The 21,289-nt window shown below is 39.9% G+C and overlaps 1 protein-coding gene across 1 annotated transcript in view; it reads right to left on the bottom strand.

Moving 5' to 3' along the window:
• The window catches only part of SVEP1 (sushi, von Willebrand factor type A, EGF and pentraxin domain containing 1), a 119,751-nt gene that overhangs the window by 33,096 nt on the left and 65,366 nt on the right, over positions 1-21,289 (bottom strand). Inside the window, exons 21-35 of the mRNA XM_027910715.1 lie at positions 20,141-20,237; positions 19,384-19,497; positions 18,411-18,524; positions 17,358-17,559; positions 16,401-16,558; positions 15,083-15,284; positions 14,235-14,410; positions 13,276-13,400; positions 8,769-8,892; positions 8,060-8,230; positions 5,828-6,001; positions 2,693-2,812; positions 1,786-1,962; positions 906-990; positions 402-593 (exon numbers count right to left, since the gene is read on the bottom strand). Of these exons, the coding sequence (XP_027766516.1) occupies positions 402-593; positions 906-990; positions 1,786-1,962; positions 2,693-2,812; positions 5,828-6,001; positions 8,060-8,230; positions 8,769-8,892; positions 13,276-13,400; positions 14,235-14,410; positions 15,083-15,284; positions 16,401-16,558; positions 17,358-17,559; positions 18,411-18,524; positions 19,384-19,497; positions 20,141-20,237 (2,231 nt within the window). The remainder of the gene's footprint in view (positions 1-401; positions 594-905; positions 991-1,785; positions 1,963-2,692; positions 2,813-5,827; positions 6,002-8,059; positions 8,231-8,768; positions 8,893-13,275; positions 13,401-14,234; positions 14,411-15,082; positions 15,285-16,400; positions 16,559-17,357; positions 17,560-18,410; positions 18,525-19,383; positions 19,498-20,140; positions 20,238-21,289) is intronic.

A 21,289-nucleotide genomic window follows, 5' to 3' on the forward strand; every position in this document is an offset into this window, starting at 1 on the left:
AGAAGGTTCCTTCACAAAAGGCATTGTAAAAGAATAGCAAAAATAATATTGGATGTGTACTACAGCTGTAGAGGTATGACGATCTATAAACACAAATGAGAACTTTTAAGAATTATGACAACTGTTTTTCTGAATAGTCAAAGTATTTTTTGGAGCTTGATGATAAAATGCAAGCATTACATATATATGCATACAGCAATTCCCGAGTGACTTTTCTGAACTGCACGAATTCAGGATAAAATACAGAAAGTACCTTCAAGATATAAAGAAGTCTTTTTCAATTATGTTTTCGTATTTTATCTTTCTGAGCAATGATTCCAATTTTGTCTCTCTCAGACGTAAGTTAGAGCTTCTAGCAAGCATGCTGCCTGCATTTGGCTCAAGAATGTTCCTGCATTTACCTGTATCCATTGTCACAGGTGTATGACACAGAGGAAAGGTAGGCTGTGCCACTGAGAGTGTATCTTCCATTGCTGATATCCTGGGGACTAGGGCACGTCACCATTTCACAGGAGGGGGGAGGATGATTCCAAACGCCATTAGCAAGGCACAGAATTTCTTTTTCGCCCACCAAGTTGTACCCATCATTGCATCTGAGTTAGGAAAAAAGAAGTGCTATCAAACACAGAGCCTTTTATGCACAACATTATCAGTCATTCCTTTTCTCTCTTCATCCACACCTGCATAAAGTACCTTTCTCTGCAGGACACAGAAAAGCAGTACTAGAGTAAACATTTAGCTCTGTTAATGAACAGGCACATCTATAACCAAATGCCTTTCTACCTTTTTAATCCCATCTTGCTCCTCTCCATTTTGATCCCTCTCCCAGTTCAGCCATACTTGTATCTGCTGCCACATTCTCAATCAGTTATTAACATAGCACTTCAAACATACTGAATTCCTACCTGTACACCACTTTACTGTGGTATGTAAAATTTGAGCCCAAAATGACACTGTTCTCTGGAATAACTGGAGCACCACAGGATATAGCTTTAAAAAGATGGGAATACAAGAGAGGTTGATACAGTACAGATAAAAAAGAACAGAAAATCAGGTTCTGCTTTGTTTTCTCTAAGTAGGTTTGAAGAGGTGTAAAGCCCTAGGTAACAATGGGTTCTTGATGAAGCTATAGATGGCATTTAGGACTCTTGATCTAAATTCACCTTAATGAGGGACTGAACTAACTGGAAGTGGGTAGTTATAACTGCTTTACAAATCACATGCTTGACTCTCAAGAGGACTCCATATCCACCCCTTCCTATGGACAAACTAATCAACTGGGGGGGTTTTGGCTTTTTTTTTTTTTTTTGACACAGTCTTTGTTACTTCTTAATTTCACTCTATTGCTTTACCTCATTTATTCTGGTTTTCTAAAGAAACAATTTCTGTCATTATACCATGAATATGTATGTGCACCGGCCTGTCGTTTCTGCATGGTTTTTATCCACTAAAATATAGTTAATGATATTTAAGTCATTAAGTTCCCACAAGTTCATTGAAAATGGGAGGCTCGGTGGAGAAGAAATACACTTTTAATGCTCGCATTAAAATGAGTCGATAACTTTGTCACATTGGTGAATCTGCATAAGACAGCACCACTACAAATATGACAACTGTGCTTATACCTCTTAAGACAACAGAGACTTCAACACTGAAACCCAGATCTGCTAGGATCAGGGTTTCTCATAAGCTGCCATAGTCTCTAAAAACTCTACACAACTGCTTTCCCTCTCCCATCTTTCTGAAGAGTCACATTACAATATGCATTCTCCCCAGGAACTACACCTTCACAATACGGTATTGGGTGGCTCCACTCTCCGGACTCCAGGCATGTAAGTTTTGTCACCCCTGTCAGCTGAAACCCTTCTTCGCAGGAGAATGTTACTTCACTGCCAACACTGTGAGTGTCCCCATTTAAACGGCCGTGCTCTGGATTTCCCGGATTTTGGCACTTTACCGGTTCTGAGGCGGAAGAGAGAAATTATGATTAATATAATTAATTGTCAGGTTTTATAAACAAGTTGCAGGAGATATCCTTTGGAATTTTCTGGAAGTAGAAAGGCAAAGCACATGGAAAACACACATGAGTAGTTTACAGCCTTACCAGCTTTTCTCTGCACTACATGGAAGTGACAGACACTGAAGACTCATGCAAGTAAGCTAATCTTGACATGGAAGAGCCCTCTGTAACTCAGTTTGCATTCACTGTCAGAAGCAAACACATCTCAGAGTAATTTTTCCCTCTAGAAGGGAAAGGCCATTACAGCACGTCCATTACTGAACACGAAATCACCTCAGCTATCTTTTATCCCAACCCATGCCATCGTCTTGTAGTCTTCATCCAAATTATCCTGTTTAATATTTTCACAAGCAGCTCTAGATCTACTCAGATGACTATATTAAAATATTTCCTCATTGCACAGGCCTGCTCTGGTAAGTGACACGTTGTGGCCTTCCCAGGTCTTGTGCTCCATGTGCAAGAACATTTTTCAGGTGCGTATGCCTTGGAGCAGAATCTCAGTGACATCTCCGTCTGCATGGAGAGATGAGTTCTCAGTCCAAAGTGACCTGGACATGAGAGCACACCTGTCCTAGATATCAATTCCTGTCAACTGTCTTCCACAGTGGGAGACAGGATACTGGCCTATACAGAACCTTGCAAAGGTTAGCTTGACGTTTTTCTTTCCCATACCTGCACACTTTTTACCATCTCCCGTGTAAGGAGGGATGCAAGTGCAAACATAGGATCCATTTGTGTTGAGACAAGATGCATGCTCGTCACAGTCTGATCCAACAGCGCATTCATCAACATCTAAAAGAACGCCACAACAAAAAAGATGTCTGTAGTGTGTTATTTGTAATAAGCATTTGCTTTAATTTTCTGTCTCGCTGTCAAAAGGAATTACTTTACTATCACTAAAAATCATTCACACCACAATCACATTTTTTTATCCATTGGTAAAAGGATTTAATATTTAAATAAATATTTATAACTTACTATAGTTATATTGTAACTTTAATTATAACTTACTACACAATATCATGAAACATAAGAAAATCAGAGATAGAACTTATTAACCTTTAGTCAGCACTTCCACAAAAAGTATCTAGTTTCCAAACTGCAAAAGAACAGATGTTGTAACTATTGTAACCAGTACTCTGGACAGACACTATGAGGTAGGATTTCTGCATTAAACAATTGCTTGGGAAATCCTTGATATATCAGCCTTCCTACTTGTAAGACAGGCAAACTTAGTCAAGAGGAGAAACATTCTGAACATAAAATATTAGAGCCCCACCTTTGCTGAAGAGCATTGTATTAGACTAGGCATAAGAAATGCCTGCAGTTGCCAGAAAAGTTAAAATGAGTTCAAAATATGTTAGTTATTATAAATAACTGTTTGCATAAGAGTAATGTCTAAAAATGACAACTGATGATTTATGATCCATGTGGTTTGATATGGTACACCAAAAACTCCAAAGCAAAACAAAACCAACAACCAAAAAAACCCTCTCTCCGAATACCTCGTATAAGCTTTTGGTCTAACTGTAAAGAAATGTCCTCAGTATGTAAACTATGTAACCAATGAATCAACATTTCAAAGGGTCAGTTTCAAAGTATCTAATTGAAAACTACTGGCAACAGGGATTACTCTGTATATAAATCAGACTGTTAGATAGAATAATTCTTCATCTACGTTGCCTGCTGGAGGACACCCCTTGATCTAAGTATACCGTGCAGACACATAGCCTGGGTTCTCTGCCAATTTTTGGCAAAAAAGGGAACTTGGTTAGAAAAGTGACACAATTGCTGAACTGGTGTGTTTATGTGCTGAATGAGTCTGACCAGCATGAAAAGAACACAACAGTGTTCTGAAAAGGAAAGGAGTTTCTTTCTGACATGCAGGATGACAAATGCACATTAATATCAATTGCCAATTACACAAGCACCAGAAGAATGCAAAGTGCTGCCGCAGCAGAACTGGAATGACTGCTTCTTCTGTAATGTGTTCTAAGGCCATGAAGTAGAAGTACACTGTGAATCAGAGCCATAACAGAGCAAAAGGAATGCTCCAGGGCATAGGTGTACCAGGCTTTGTTAGCACTTGCCTAAAGTGTGAATCAGAAAGGTAAAAGAGTGGATCAGGGTGCCAAGGCCACTCTTGTTTTCATTTTCCCATTATGCTTTATGAGACACAAGGCAAACTGGAAGGCGGGGCACACAGCGGCTTCTGAACACACTTCTGAACACAGCGGCTCCTAGTGCATAGAGACTGAACTATTCTGATAGCCTTGTAGCACCTGATCTGAACTTGCTCTTCTTTAGGTCCTGGGATAAAGTGCAAAGGAGAAAAGCAGAGAGGAACAACAGTCTGGATGATCTGTTTGTAGGTTCTAAAGGAGTGCCAGTGGATAGGATGCTATGAAACCAGACAGAACCTACTGAAAAGGGAATTTTGACAGAATAAACCCTGTTGACATTTTTCTTCCTCTTACCTAGACTAAAAAACTTAGATGTTATACCAATATAGAATTAATTCAAATCAAACACACATCTTGCCAGGCTTTTACTGTGCAACTCCCATTTCAGGCATGACTAAGACAGCAGCAATTCAAGTACACCTAGCTAGTAGATTCCAGCAGGGATCTACTGGAGACATGGCCCTGCAAGACTACTGACACCTAATCCCCTGTACACAGCATCATGCCAGTCTGTGTCACCTTTCAGCTTGTGCCACTGCACTCGGACCGTCAGACCCGGCTCACCAGCAGGTAAGTTGCAGCGTGGCAAGTATGTGACCTGGATCCATGAGTGCACTCCCAGCCCCCCCAAAGCTGCAGCTGCTTGCTGACAGGCGTGTGTGACTGACCAATAAACCCCCACAATGGAAAGAAGGCTCAGAGGACATCAGCAAAGGTGATCTGCCCATGAAGCTCAGGGACTAAGGGGACAGGAAGGTGGCCTTTCTTTTAGGTGAACAGCTATCAACAGTTGAGTGCATCAACTAGTGGTGTAAATGCTTCTCCTAGAGTTCATCAGAAGAGTGTGAATGTCTCCCTGAGTTAGCCAGACGTGCACTGTGGGGCCAACCAAATATGTGGCTCAGGTCAACCATGAAGTGTAAATGTCAGACAAGTAGCAATGAGCCTGGGTTGATTTTAACCCACACATTCCTTCCCAGCTACTGGTGATGTGCAATGTCATGATGGTGAACATATAGAGCCTGAGAGCAGGAAAGATACTGGAATTGTGACTGAACTGTGTATTGCAATTACTGGATTATGTCAAGTGTAACTTGCATTTATTTCCATTATGTTATGCAGTACATTTAGTATCACTCTGTTTAATCACAAATCCTATCATCAATTATCCTAGCATCAACTATCTTCAAGTGAGTAAATTTGTTATTAAATACTACAACTTCCATGTGTGAAACATCTAAAAGAACCTGGTCAAACAGCATGGGACCCTGACAGCATGCTGAAGCACAGTCAAATGCACAGATCAGAAGCACAGAATGCAAGGACTGCAGGATCTGGAAGGAGAGAGGCTGGGAGTGCAGTGCTGGCTTACTAAGTAAATAATTTTATATATGTTTGATAAATGTAGGGTGTGTGGTATACAAGAGGATGGACAAAGGTCAGAATACTGTTTTGGTTTCACATAATGCTGAACATGGTATTTCAAAAAATTAGTATTTTGGAATGTGATTCTGTGACTCTGGTAAGTCTTCAACATTTCAGAATGAATTCCCACTCAACCCTAAGGGCACAGGAGAAGTGCAAGATCATCAGTGCATGCGGCCAAATGTATGGCAGATCTCACCAAGGCAAGATGGTGAAATGCTGTTCCAGCTTCCATTATCCAGGCACAACATCCTGGAGTCACCCAACAAATAGTAGCCACTGTTGCAGTGATAGGTAACAGTACTGCCAGCAAAAAAGTCCTCAGCTGAATAAAATCCGTTTTCTAAAGTTGGAGGCACTCCACAGCTGATTCCTGCAACATGAGCAAAAAGAGAACACAGATATTAGCACAGCAAACACAGACCAACTTCAGAATAATTCCACAGGAGACCCATCACCAGATATTTTTTCTCTGCAACTATGGAATCCCATTGGCAAGAGGCCCCACTCCTTTCCTGAGGTAGCGAATTGGTTCCAAGTATGCTGGAGGTATTATTTTTGGGCACTTGTCAATAAGAGACTTAGCAGGACTCTTTAGCTCCTGCTAAGAGAGTTTTACTAGCTCTAGAGGAGACATCTGTGACCAAGATCTGAGCAGATGCCGTTCAGTCAAAGGACAGTTCTAATAGTCAGTGATCCTTGGTGAGCTTTAAGTGAAAATGAGAAGTTTGCCTTCATGGAGGTTGCTGTTATTTCCCTTCTTTGAAAAGCAAGCTTAGTGTTACTGTGTTTGAGCATTGCAAAAGTAGCTAACAGTACCTAAGAGGTTACAGTACCGGCCTCAGGCCAGGGAATGCAGGAAGGATGGAGAGACTGGAACTGACCTCACATACAACCCTGGGCATCACTTTGACTGACTGTGGTAAATAAGCCCTTCTGATTCAGTTGTGCCAGCAGAAGACATCCCTGTACCTGCCTGCCAGAGGCTGCTACTTGTTCTAGCAGAGCTGCTGCTGTGCATCCCAATCAAGATGACATGATTTGTTCCAACAGCTACACCACTCATCTTTGTAACTAAATGGATTATAGTAACTCCTTGTTCCCTAGCTCTGTGCAAAGACATCGTGAAGAATTTAAAGTCCGTGGTAATGGAAGCCAAGTATTTGCTGCAAAGGAATAGAGCTGAAGAGCCTGTAATGAAGACAGGGTGTCAGGTATCTGTGGTTTTGGGAGCCTTTGGTAGCAGGTAGAGGGAAAGGATCCTGGTGGGTCAAGACAGCGATTACACTAAGCCTGATTCAGTCAGAACTTTTTCAGTACCACACAGTGCACTACAAAGCCTGTAGTTCCTTGTGCCAGAACTAGATATCTTCAACCAACTTTCATTTATCAGGTACTTGCGGAACAGACTGAAAGGAAAGGCCAGTGGGTGTGCCTGGCCTTCATTCACTCAGCATGTTTGTGGTATGTCAACTCTCTGAGCAAAACTGTCTGCCCCAATACAGAGAAATCAGAAACACTGACAGGACTCCAGTGGTTTGTCATTGATCATACATCAAGGAAGTGCAAGGCTGTCTCTGCCAGTGAACTTTCCTTGTGCCCAGCAGGACGTGCTCTCGGGTAAATTCTCTCAGGCATGCTATTCTTTATGCAGAACATTAGAAAGGGCATGGACTTGTGCTATAAACAACTGAATAAAGAAGACGACATTAAAATCACATCAATTCTAGATTAAACTAATTTAAAGGTATTTTTAACTGTTCTGATGATTTTCTCCAAACAGTATATAAATTCTGGGATCATACAATACCTACTTCTAGAGCTAATTTATTATTCTGCTGAAATGAAAAATGTAATCATCTGCAACACATACAACTGCAGTTACAAGTGCAGTCACAGCAGAGGAGAACCAAAGGAAAGGAGAAGACAGGAGCAGGAATCATAGAATCAAAAGAAACTTGTCAAACTAAATGCATACAGCCCAGTTTCTCAGAAGAAATACTATAAGTCTTGGAGCACTCCTAAGTCCTAACAGAAATACCTGCTGCCTTTAAAGAAATTAATTCATAACTACTAAAGTCAAGGCTTCTACTTCAAACCAGACATTCTCAGTGAGATTTAAAAATCCCATAGATATTCTAGCACTTCCTGTGCATCTTCCACACTCCTGATGCTGCTGGGGAGGAAAGCCGTGAGTCCTAGACTGCTGATGCAAATGCACTCATTTCTGTCCCAAGCATTAGCAAAACACGTACAAATCTGACTGTAATATAGTTTCTGCTCAGTAAAACATGAGTTTAGTTTTAAGCATATATGTAATATGGTGATTCAAGTGCATGACAGCTGCAGAAATAAACAGGCCATGAATAATGACAGGGTCCAAATAAAAGCTAGGGTTTCCTAACCCTGTCAACCTACTGAGACAACTCACTTTCACAGCGGGGAAAAGGCCGTGTCCACTGTCCCAGGTTAAGGCAGTACTGAACAGAGTTTCCCACTATTTGGAAGCCTGGGTCACAGGAAAGGCTCACTTTTGACCCTGGCTTTAAATCAGTAGAAGAGGCCCGCAGATGTGGTATGGATCCTTGCAAAGATGGACAGTCTGTGGGCAAAATATATACATACAGTGAGAGACATAGATATGTGCTGAATGAATATATTTGTTATCTGATTGGTTGATCCTGTATAAGTTTATCCAGGAAAGAGCTCTGGGAAGTATTAGGCATGCTACATCCTGCTTGGGTCCAAAAGGTTTTGGGTATCATCAACATATAACATCAGAAAAGGAATCCACAGGAAAAGAAGGGAGGAGGCAGTAGGTATTTTAATATAATCCAATTATTGTCAGAATAAAAGGCATGACAAAGTTTTTTGCTGACCCAATACCGTATTCACTCTTTCCTCATCTCAATTTGGGAAGCAATAAATCTCCATCAGAGATTTCAATGAACTTTTGTTACAAAACCCTGGAATTTGAGGAATGAACGACTGCATGTTCTAACTGTCAAATTATCCAAATAATTTATTCAAGGCTAGGGCAAAGGCTTCAAGCTAGCATAGTTGACCTCTTTTATAGAAGAGTCTTATAATATTGTTCAGGAAAAAAAAAAAAAAGGGATTTTAGGAAGTAAAGTTCTAACCAGCACAAAATATACTCTTGTAATCTATCTTCACTCTTCCAACAACTCCTGGCAGGAAATCTGGCCAGGCTAGTACATTTCCTTTTTGCAGTTCTTCTGGACAGGATGTAGCCAGAGATTTTACCTATGGATTTAAAACAGTTGATTAGGTGATGTTTAAGGACAGTGTAGGAAAGAAAAGCAAAAAAAAAAAAATCTTTGTGTGTGCATGCAACACTAGAACAAATCATTGAATGAGTAATGTTCATCCTTTCTAGCACAAGAGGTTCCTGGCTGAAGTACTTATTATTCGTACTTATAAGCCATCCAGCTGTGGCCATAATGAGTCACTACCTTAAGCACTACTTGACATACGAGCAAGGAATACAACACAGCTCTGGGGACACAATTGCATTTGTTAGCGTAAATGAAAAACACATCTACGTCACAGAAAGAGACAGATTTGAGAATGCAACCTGAAGAGAACACTTATCTATTTGCAGGAAAATGTCAAAGAGGAGCCAAAAGAAACTTAATGTCGAAGATCTGCATTCTGGAGACTCTGCTAGCACTGCACCACATTTAAGGAACAGAAACACAAAAAGGAGCATCTTGATCAAGCAACTTGTTGTTTCCAAATTTTGTGAATTGAATGCAGTAGGCTCTCTAAAATACTGGAGGCAAGCAATGCTCACACCAACTAACAGCAGCATTGGCACTGACCTCAACCAAAGCACAACAGGGCCATAACTAACTGTGTACTAAACAGGAACTATATAGGCAAACTATGGCTAGGAGAAGGAAAAGAACACATTGTTAGGTCAGCAGCAGATTAATATCTTGAGAGATCTGGTCATTTGCCTATGATTGAAAAGTTTTCCATTTAAAACACAACTCCTTTAATGGCACCACAAGTGGTTTCTTTTGCATTCCTATTACAAGAAATGAAATGTCAATGGGAATTCTTCAGCTGTTTCAGTACTGTATTTTGACGAAAACAAAAAAAATCAGTAAGGTAAAAATATTTCTACTTCACTGTAACTCTGAGAATCTATTAAACACAGTAACATCATTATATTTGTATCTGGCCACAAAGGGAAGAAGAAACTTGGGAACTACAACCCCAGGTGGCACAGCACTTTTAAGCTATTCAGACACTAGTTTAAGCTATATGCAATAGTAAAAACATGCAGAGAGACTCTTAATGTTGGGATGTCACAGAAATATTCCACAGCAGTCCCTTGAAAGGAACTCAGGTGTCCGAACTCCAAGATTTTTAAAACAGAAGGCTGTTTAGTTCCATTGTAGGCTCAGGGAGATTTTTGCTACATGAAAGTATTTAAAAGCTGCAAATGAAAGATCAGGGCTTGGAATTCACTCTGCATTGCCTTTATTCAGTGTAACTTCAGGAACAGAAAGGAAGAACAGCCCCATAAGCTTACTGGGACTAGGGTATATGTATTATTGGCACAGTACCCCCCACTATGTTTTTCCCTAACAGGGCAGACAAGGTCATATCTCAGCTATGGAACTGCTGGAAAGATCCCATACACGCCCCAAGGACAAAAAATGTGCAGTAAAGTGATAATTAAGAATTTCCTCTTTTAATATATCAAAGAGAGAAGCGGTCTATGGAGAAGAGATGGTTATTCAGTTAAGAGAACACATTAGTAATTAGGCTACTGAGAATACTTCCTACTGTTTGGCTCTTTTCCCCTGGAAGGTCATTCCAGTAATTTTCTAGCAGGAAGAAAGGAATGTTTCCTTCAGTAGTGCGAAAAAATGAATTAAGAAGAGCAAAGATGAGCAGTCCAGTGGGCTGTGTACATCTCAGCACAGCAGCCTACTCATACAGCATGGCTTCAGGGCATAGCCAGATGGTTAGAATGCACAGGTGTGCCCAGCTGGGGAACTGCTTTTCTCAGATGGGTGACTGGCTTCTCTCAAGTTTCCAGCGGATGAAATCAACTACCAAGAATAGCGTGCTATATTGTCTACCTTTGTGAAAAAGGAAGGCAAATCATGAACTTCAGAGTGATTTGTTCCTGCGTTGCCCCTACTCTGAACTCAGTGAGGTAGATCAGACTCTTCCAGAGTCAGCATAGCTGGAGAAGAAACTAACATGCTCTGTTTATTCTGAGGCCATTTCAAAGACCTCACTTCAGTCATATCTGCTGATGGAAACCACTTAAGCCGAGGGCTGCCAACAAACTGCAAGGAATCCACATGGAAAAATTACGGTGTGGAAAGAGCAGTTTGGGAATTGGCCCTTCCAAGGAATATGATGGAGGACCAGAAAGGACTTTACACTCCCTTGTAGACAACTCATATTTCTACTTCTGTCTATTCAACAACAAAACAACCAGACTTCTGGTTTACCTATAGAGAACTAATGCGCTAGTGGATGAGCAACTTAAGTACACAATGAAAAATCTTAAAGACTGGATTCCGCCTCCACTTTATTCATTAGGCAACAGAGTTGTCACCCTGCTTTCCTTTATGACTGAAAATAGGAAGGTAAGACTCTGTGAATACTTCCAGCTGGCCAGAATAAAACTGATGATAACAGATAATGATAGTGATTTACTATCCCAATCTCTGAAACGAACGAGGTAAAAATTTTATAGGAAGCCTACTTAGCTCAGCTTCCTGTTTGGCCTCATATCTGTCTCTTCTGATGAGTAATATGGATAACCTAAATGAAGGGCAGGATTTTCTTCCTCATCTGAAGCAAATGGGAATTTAATCAAGTCTGTCATTAAAGACAGGTGATTGCTGAGAAAGTCTCAGAAAATCACACTTAAAACTCTTCACCAGTGTGTCCTGTAAAATCACATGGATGCTTATCAGCTTCAAAACTGCTGGTGAACAAAAACTTGAAGATCTGATTTGGCAATGCAACAGTTGGTGACCCCCACAATCAAAGCACATAGATGGTAGGGTAGTCCTGAACCTAGCAGAGAGTCAAAGTAGCAAATTAAAAGAGAAAGAAACAGAGAAGACATCAGGATGCTGGAAGCTGAGATTCTGCTTTGATTCTGTTTTCTGTTCTGTTGTTATTATTTCTTGTTTGGAGCATGGACAACAAACAGCTATAAACCATCAAATATTGGCAAAACCTTAAAAAAAAAACGCCATGAGAAGAGCAAAACCTTCTAACTCAAAGATCCTTCTCCCAAGAAGTGCCTCCAACTTTGAACACTAGTCGTTGCTGTTGAAGTGTTACCAACAGTTTTACACTCCTGACCTTCAGGACTGAAATATACTGCTGACCAGGAAGTGATGGTGGAGCACACTGCCATCAGGTTTGCACATAATATCAACTGAGAGGCCCAGTCAGCTCAAGGACAGAGTTGCATCTGTAGGGACCTTGACAGGTTGGAGTAATGGGCCAATCCAGAGTTCATGAAATTCAACAAGAAAAAACAGGAAGGAGAAACCTTTGAACAATATAGGCTGGGGAAAGGCAAGAGGAGGAGAAGCTCTGTGGAAAAGGACTGAGGCCCTCTAGCAAGCAGTGAGCTGAGAACTGGCTAGCTGTGGACCAACAGCATGCTTGGCTGTGTGAATGTGGTTACAATCCAAAAACTAAATAAAAATTATTCCTTCTCAGTGTTTATGAGATCACATCTGGGGTACTGCATTACATTTTGGGCTCTGCACTGCAAGAAAGCCATGGATGGGATGGTACATTTGCCCTGTGAGGGGAGGCTGGTTCAGCCTAGTGCAGAAACTGCTGTGGGGACACCTCACAGCAACCCTCCTCCTACACAGGGGGAGGCAATCAGGTCAGATAGATTAGAGTCAGGCTCTTCACAGCAGTGCAGTGTAGGAGACAACCAGCACTCATAAATGGAAGTGGGAGGTCCCAACTAGATATAAAGAAACAAATCCCTCTGAGGATAACTCAACACTGAAGCTTATCTCCCAGAAAAGTTGAGATGTCCTTGCAGACATCTTTTGATCTATACTAATTTCTTAACTCAGTGGAAGTTTAGTGCTGCTACACCTTTATTTTTGGTACCTGAATAAATGTAGCCCAATATTCAGTTATCCTGCCCGTTCAGACTTTCCTGGGACTACATAGCTCAGATTTTTAATAGTGTCTAATGCATTGACAGAAATTCTGATGTCTCCCCTTTGAAGTTTTATGACTGCCTTCACAAAGCAGGATTAGGGAACTGTAATCTGTAAAACAAGCACTTAACTGGTTTCATTAAGTTTTTCTCTCTCTTCTAGCAGGGCTGTTGGACTTTATGCATGTCTTCCTTTCTGTTTCAAAGCCACGTACTACAGAAAGGCTCAGTCAAAATAGAAGGCAACTCAGTGTTGATTTCACCAGACTCAGTTTTGCTCAAACCTACTCTACTTGCTACACTAATCTTAGTATCCTAAGACAGAGTTCCATCTGATCCCCAATGACTTCTGTGGGTGCAGGGGTCTATCCAATAGGCTAACTTGGAATGCCTTTTCAAATGTTCACCCACGCTCAGAGCCCTGAACTCAAACACTGCAGTTAAGGATTTACCTGCTGTGGAGAAAGTACATGGTCCCAGATGTTGAGCTGGCTGATGGAGCCCAAGAAAGATTCAGCTGGGTTGAATCCTTCTCCTTTCTGATCTTGCTCTTGACCCAGTACAAGTGCACCACCACCTAAATTCAGAAATTGAACAGGGATAGGAAATGAAGACTTTCGCATATCATACGGAATGTGGACATGGTCAAAAAGTAATGGAGATGGCACACTTCCTCAGGTATTGTCTCTGCAGGTAACTCCAATGTAATTGTGAAGGACAGGGGTAAGTATAAGGTACACGGACTAAAATGCTTCAATAATTTATTTTTTATTTGAATATGGATAGTTTTCTGAAACTGTATGTAAATTTGCGTGGTGGTAGCATGCAAACACCATCAAAACAAAATTTCTTTGCAGCCACAGGACACCAGGCTTTTTACAGATCTTCAGTGCCGAAGGTACTTGTTTCCATGCCTTATGATATTACTGTAAAGACCACTGATCACAAGAAACAATAAAATAGCAAAACCACCTCGAAAATGGAAAAAATGCAAACATAACTTTAAAGAGATGTCTGAAAGGAACAGGAGAAAGCAAAATCAATCAACTCTGCACACACATTTGTAAGGGAGATTCCAGTTAAATTTAATTTTGTTGTGTGAGAAACTTATTCTCACAATTCTCGCTCCAGAACCAGCTCAGCACAGGTTCCTTTGTGGACAAAACTCTGTCATCCATAAAACAGGTCACCTACTAGTTTACCCCAGAAATGTATGCTTTGTCTTCAGTGATGCTCAATGAGGGAAACTGTCTTCACAAACAAGAACAGCAAACATGAGCCCTGCATAAATGCTGAAAATGTGGAGATATACTAAACCCACCAAAATAAACATTTTCTTGCAAGCATGGCAGATTCTGCAATAAAAAAAGAATGAAGGCAACAGAGCTGGTATAATATAAATAAAGCATACCAGGGATTTTTGATCCAACAGAGAGCCCACTGCCTCCATCAGACAGTTTTCCATCGATGTACACCTTCCATGCCCCATCCCTGCATGTCCATGTGACCGCAATGTGATGCCAGTTACCATCATTCACTGAAGGACAGTCTGTTATCTTCTCTTTCCCATTTACATAAAGAACCCAGCTGCATGAAAGGCAGATGAAGGCATACTCAGCTGTGGCAACTTTAAAAGCATAGCCTCACATGACTCAGAGAAATGTTAGCTGCCTTACAAGGTAACTGAGTCTATATCACATAAGAAATCTCTCTTGAAAGATCATCATACAAGATATCTCTGTCTCAGAGGACTTGGAAGTTATGGTTACCACAAGCAAAGCATAATGAAATAAGTAATGTGCTTTTGTACCAAAATATTAAGACTCAAGTCGTGTGCACAGTGGATTCTTAAACCAGCTGGTTGAGTTTGGAGTCATGTTACAACTCATACTCTGCTTTTGTACAAATACAAGCCCTATTCAGAGTCATGCTACAAGTACTCTGAGTGCTGAGCTTCAATCTAATCCATTCACTGTCTCAATGCGTCATTTAAATATGATGTGAATGTAGTCCAGACAAAAAATATCATGTTTTCTAAATTCACTGCTTTCTCACCATTAGTCTTCTACTGGGCAAGAAGTAAAGAAAGGAAACAAAGCAAGAAGAAAAACAAAACAAAGAGACAACTTCAGCTATGGAGTTTGGATGCAGATTTTTCTATGCCGAAGTAGGCAAAGCTGATATTCAGACTTCTGTTCTATATTTTCTTTATCAATTCAAAACATCTGTAAGCTACAGAAAAGCAGAAATGTAATTTACCCATTGTAATCAGTCAGAAGAAATGCATTATCACTTCCATTCTCCACTGCATAAGAAATGGGAGTCCCATAGTTTGTGGTGTCAGTGGATTTCATCCAGAATGTACAGGTGATGTCACCAAGAGACGGTAAAACACCATCAAGCATGACATATCCATAGATACCAGAGACTTCAAAATCAAGATTGAAACCAGAGGACTGTTCTGCAACAGACAAAGAATTTTCAGAGCAACATTCCTGCAAATCTGGAAAGATAATCAAATGGAGTCTAAGAAAATGCATTAAAATGAAACACAGTCCATCTCACTTTAAATTGATCAGAGCCCAGAAAGACTGTTTGGCAGTCTAACATCAGCCAGCATACAGAGCTTTCCAAGGCTAGAAAACACAGGGTTTGAAGACAAACAACTGGAAAAGAAGCTGACTATCTATCCATGAACACGAAACTTGCTTTTCTCTATCGAAGAAATGACCCATCCCACTACCATCCATACACCTAAGGAGGTGTGATCAGCTGGTTCCATTTAATTAATGAGAATCAAGACTTAAAAAACCCAAAAACCAAACCAACAAAACAACCCAAGATTTTTCCTGGACTTACTGGAACAGCACTTCATTTTGCTGTTCAGTACAGAGTTGACATGCTTTACAAGGATACTACATGTAAATGTTATGAAGTGGGGCTCTACTGAAAGTTGGGTGTTAAACTCTGACATAGGATGGCAGGTGTAAATGACCTGTATGTCCTCTACTTCTCTGTGAAATTAACAAGGCTTCTTCGCTTCTGTTTAAGTATTTGCAAGCAATTAGTATACACTTTATAATTTTCATGGAGTGGCCTAAAGAAAAATGCATTCAAGCCTTGTGGTTCAAATGCCTCCAGCACCCGCTAGGAAGTGTGTTAGGTGTGACCCATTTTTCCCAACCACAGGGAACTTGGTGCCTTTAGCAGTTCTAAAGCTAAAACTACCACACACCAATCCCTAACCCTGAGATGCAAAGCCCTACAAAAAATACAAGAAACAGAAAGAGATAATTAACTCAGATATACATAGCAAATACAACTTAAATTTGATAGACCTACTGGGTATTCAAAAGATAAAGCCAAGCCTTAGAAAAGAGAAATGACACTGTGCACATGCTCTTACTTGTCTGCAATTACACTTATTAACACTGCAGTCACACAGGCTTCACTCAGCCCCTCAGTCCCACCATCCCAGCTGCTTTTGGGGGAAGCTATATTAAATCAGCCCAGACAGTGCAAGTCTTGTGCAGAGACCTAGTCAAACCACCTTTTTCTGAGACTTAGTCCTTTGTACCTGTTTCACACCTGCTGCCTGTAAAGCCAGGAGGACATTTACAAACGTACGAGTTCAAGGCATCCACACAGGTGGCTTGGTTTAAGCAGGGACTGGAGTCACAGTCATTGATGTTCACTTCACAGTTCAGTCCTGTGTACCCTGTCACACACAGACACCTACAGAGGAAGAGAAGCACACTTCAAAGGTGGCAGCAATTGTAATAAGGAATTCTGGCCATGAGGCGAAAACTGCCAATGGGAGTGGTATATAATGAGAAAAAAATCAACAGGTATTTGACTTTTCAGGCACATACAGAAGACAGTATAAAAAGGAACTGAAACCTCTGGTACTTTGAAAGTCATGTGCTTAAAAGTGCCCAAACTTCTGGGGATGTGTGAAGGGAAAGAGCTACAGACATTAGCCCAGACATTAACAGCTAGACTGTCTATCCATACAGTGATCTAGCATATGACACTGCTATTGGTATTTGCCACTTCTGATCTGAGTTCAGGTACCCTAAAGCATAAAAATAAATATCTGGAAGTTACCAGTGATGTTTGTACTTTAACCTCTGTAGTCTCAATATGTACATGCATCCCTCTCTTCCCAAGCTATAGAAATGAGGTATTTCCAGATACACAACTGGTCATCTGGCTATCACCTATTATTCTTGTGGAAAGCAAGATGAGCCCTTGAAGTTTAGAAATGTGAAATTCTTTTGGAAGATCATTATTAAAGCCATACAATCCTACCATGCTTACATTCCAAACTCTGTATATTTTCTTTGCTGTCTACCTTGGAATTTTTTAAGAGAGAAGACACTTTGCTTGTCTTTTAAAATCTCCTTTAGTATTCATAAGGGGACCACTCATATTGGATCAGACTGTCAAAAGGCTCGCTGAAATTTAAGAAGTCTGAAGCACCACAATCTGTCTGACTTTCCACGTTGTGTTACATTAATCATCTGTTTTTCACCTGAAGCTGTTGATACCATCTCTGCATGTAGCTCCATTTCTACAGGGTCTGCTGAGACACTCATCAATGTTTCTTTCACACAAGACACCAGTAAAACCTGGGAGGCACTTGCAGGAGAAACTACCAACTCGATCTTCACAAATAGCCCTATTAAGACATGGGTTTGAAAGGCATTCATTGACCTCCATTTCACAGTGAGCACCTGAGAAAAAAAGAATAAAGTAATAGCTTTGGTTTGAATTAATTTAAGAAAGAAAGTTACTAACCCACCTCTCATTTTCAAGGACTGTTAAAGTGAACATAGAAGAATTTGGGAACCATCTTTGCAGTTACAGAAATTAACACATAGCAAACAGTAAATAATTTATTTGTATCCTGACCATTAGGTGAATAATTTGGGCTGAATCAGAAAATCACCTGAGGAATTACTTGGAGCAAATAAATCTGCTACAGAAGACATTTGGCTGAAACCTTATCTCTAAGGAGAGATGTGAAGGCCAGAATTCCTGGATTTCTGATGTAAAAGAAAGAAGCTCTACGTTACAAGCACCAAAGAATGAAGAAACAGCTCTTTGGCAACATGATAATCAATGTATCAAAGAGATACATGTATTTGTTACAGAAATGTATGAAAGCAGTAGGAAGCCAAGCATGGGGATGGGAAGTAGTTTTAATATAGGACATCTTCTCTACTGTTAAAATATTTTTCTTCTAAAATAAAATTAAAAACAACAATTCGAACGCATGCGAATGTGCTTATTCTTTCCTCAGCATCTCACATCAGGTTCATGACATAATTAGTAATAGAAAACCTAGCACTTAGCAAATCCTTCTGAAGTCATGTTTACACCACAGAGACTATGACAGATTACTTGGACCTAAGGAATCTAGTCCATCCATATCAACCTATAATATATTACATATATATTATATATATATATAAATATATATATATCTTGCTGTACAGCAATGAGATAGAAACACTTTGGGTGGAGTAGGAAGACTTTTTTTGTCAGAAGGAGTAAAAGCTGACTTAAACAAAACAAGACGTACCTGTGAACCCTTTTGCACAAGTGCAATGGTAACCGTTCTTGCCATCAACACAGTGGGCTCCATTCAAACATGGACTGGAGCTACATTCATTTATGTCTTCCTCACACAAGAGACCTTCAAACAGCAAAGATTACAAGGCATGATCAAGACAGAGTCACTGTCTGCATGCTGCAGTGACTGGATGTGGAAAACAGAACAATACCATACTGCTCACACAACAAAGGCCATGGAGAGCAGATAAAAAAGTTCCGTGATTGACTGCTCTACTGCAAACACCTACAGAAATCCTCTGTGTTATTTAGATGCTGGGATGTGAAAGAGGTGAAGTCCATAGTACATCTTTATAAAGTTTAAAAAACAATGCAGCTAGTGCTGCTGTTGATAAATATATAGCCATAAATATGGACAATGAGGGAGACTATTTCCGGTGTAAAACAGAAATTCTTTTTTTTAAATCACACAAAATTATCTCCTCAATAGTTTATTTCAAGATTTAAAAATTAGGTGCTGTTTTGGCAAAGTACTCAAGCATGTTAGTTCCACCATAGATTTCAAAATCTTCAATGTGCACGCAGCTGACAATTAAAAACACTGAGAAAAAATATAAGCATTAGCCCCCTTACCTATTCATAGGGAAGCGGTAAAGCAACTGCATAAATGCTTTGTCTAGTCAGACCACACTCAGTCTCACAAGCACTTTCTCAATGTTTACTATTTCTCTAAACTTTATTCCTTTTTTCAGATCAAAACTGTCACAAAACAAGCATACATGTACATACACCCCCCACCCCTAGCCTCAGATGCTCAGCCTTTTATTTCAAAATCTATTCGCAGTGAATTACTCTAACCCATAGATCAGATTGTTTTTCTGTTATAATTCCATGGAAATGGAATTATACAGCACTTCTGTGTTATCTACTTGGCACAGAAACAAAGCCTGTTTGAAGAAAAGCTATGAAATGAAACATGTTACCTGAATAGCCTGGTTGACAATGGCAAACAAAGGTCCCAATGCCATCTTTACACATTCCATTGTTTTGACAAGGAGATGATTTACACTCATCAACTTGTGTTTCACATTTCAAGCCTAGAACACAAAATAAAGGACTGAGAATAGGGAGGCAAAATTTGAAATTGTTCAGAAACAGAGATGTCATGACTACCTAAATGTAAGAAAACATGATTGATTAATTGCCTATATTACCAGACATTCAGGTTTATTATCTTGTTAGCTTGTGTTTTAACAGACCTGAAACAAAATGTTATTAGAAAGGTGTGATGCATGTTTGGCAACGGACTGATCGGTTCCAGAGAGTGGCACTTAATACCTATCACAAGTAGGCTTGATAACATCCGAATTATAAGACATTTGTTTGCTTTGAAGAAACTGGGAAGATAACACCAAAAAGAAGTACAGGCACAGTACAAGTAGAGTTATCTGTCTAGAGTGTAAATTTCCAGCTTCTGTTAATCATAATTATTGCCAAGTGAGAGGATTTTCAAACCCATTAACACCATTAAAAGAAATCCCATTCAAAACTGTTTCTGCTAAACACAAAATTCAGCAAGAACATGAGAAAGTATTTACTTTCTTAATACTTATGTATTCTAAGTATACGATGGATATTCCAATTAGTTAGGCTATATTGAAATGTTTTGCTCCTTTACACTCGCTCATGTTAAAGGTATAGAGACATATTAGGTACTCCACCTGATTCTCAGTTTTTTACCTGTATATCCAAGTGGGCATATGCAGATATATCCACTTCCCAATTGCTTGCATGTCCCATTATTGTGGCATGGTTCCAGAAAACACTCATGAAAGACCTGCCAGAGGTAAGAATGATACAATTGCAGCAAAGGTGGCACAAAATACTGTAGTTTTAAACTGTACACCTTATAGTCACTTTGGAAAGATGGGATAAAAAAGTCACCAGCATTAACTTCTTGCTCTTCCTCTTTGTCTCTGCAGCATACCAACCTTTCTTTTTTATTCATACAGAAAAATGCCTAAATCTGAAACATTCTTTTGAAATTACCTTTTAAATCAGCCAAATGTGATTGTCGCACTTATTCCCTCATAACTTTCTTCGCTATGATTCACAGGTGGCATTTTATAAAAAGCTAACCTTTATCTGTGAATTCTCCACTTTGCCTCCTTTGACATCAGCTAGTCACTTCCTGCTACTGGCCATCAGGTGAGCTGGCCCAGAACTTCACTGTGTGGCATTATTTCTTCTATTGTAGCAAACCTGAATTCATCAAAGTCCTTGAGTAAATGAACAACTAAAACCATAGGCGATCAGTTTGTCATCTGTCCCTATATTATATACTGGTCCAGGCCAAATTTATCATGAGCCAACTTTGCTGCTGTTTACACAATATCTCAACTTCATATTCAACCAAAGCAGCCTTGTCAAGAGTTACACACTGGGGGTGAGATGGTGGGAGGCATCTCCAGGAAATCTTGTCCTTAGAGTAGTTTCACATGAGGACTTGCCTGTGTTTCAAAGGGGGTGCTCACAGAAGAAGGGAGCTCTGCTTGCCTCCTCTCAAGTGTATGTTACAAAAGTAAACTCAAGATCTTACAACTGAGATTTAGATAACTGATAGCATTTTCTGGAATTCAGCATATGGAAGACCTCAGATGACTGAGTATAATCAATCTACTTTTTATATATTGGCCGAACCTCTTCTGTGTAGTTTACAAGTGTAATAAATATTTCATACATCGGGTAAAGGCTTTAAATCCAAAATTAAAGACTGTCAACAGCTGATGCCACCTCTTCTTTTCAGTGAAAGTATGTCTATGATTACGAAGAGAGTTCAAGTGTTCCCCCAAACCATTGCTTTCATCTCTTCAGAAAATACAGTCAGCA

This window comes from Empidonax traillii, unplaced genomic scaffold (assembly GCF_003031625.1).
Source record: "Empidonax traillii isolate 1590-97213 ecotype Southwest subspecies unplaced genomic scaffold, ASM303162v1 scaffold3:size4013460, whole genome shotgun sequence".
NCBI lineage: Eukaryota > Metazoa > Chordata > Aves > Passeriformes > Tyrannidae > Empidonax > Empidonax traillii.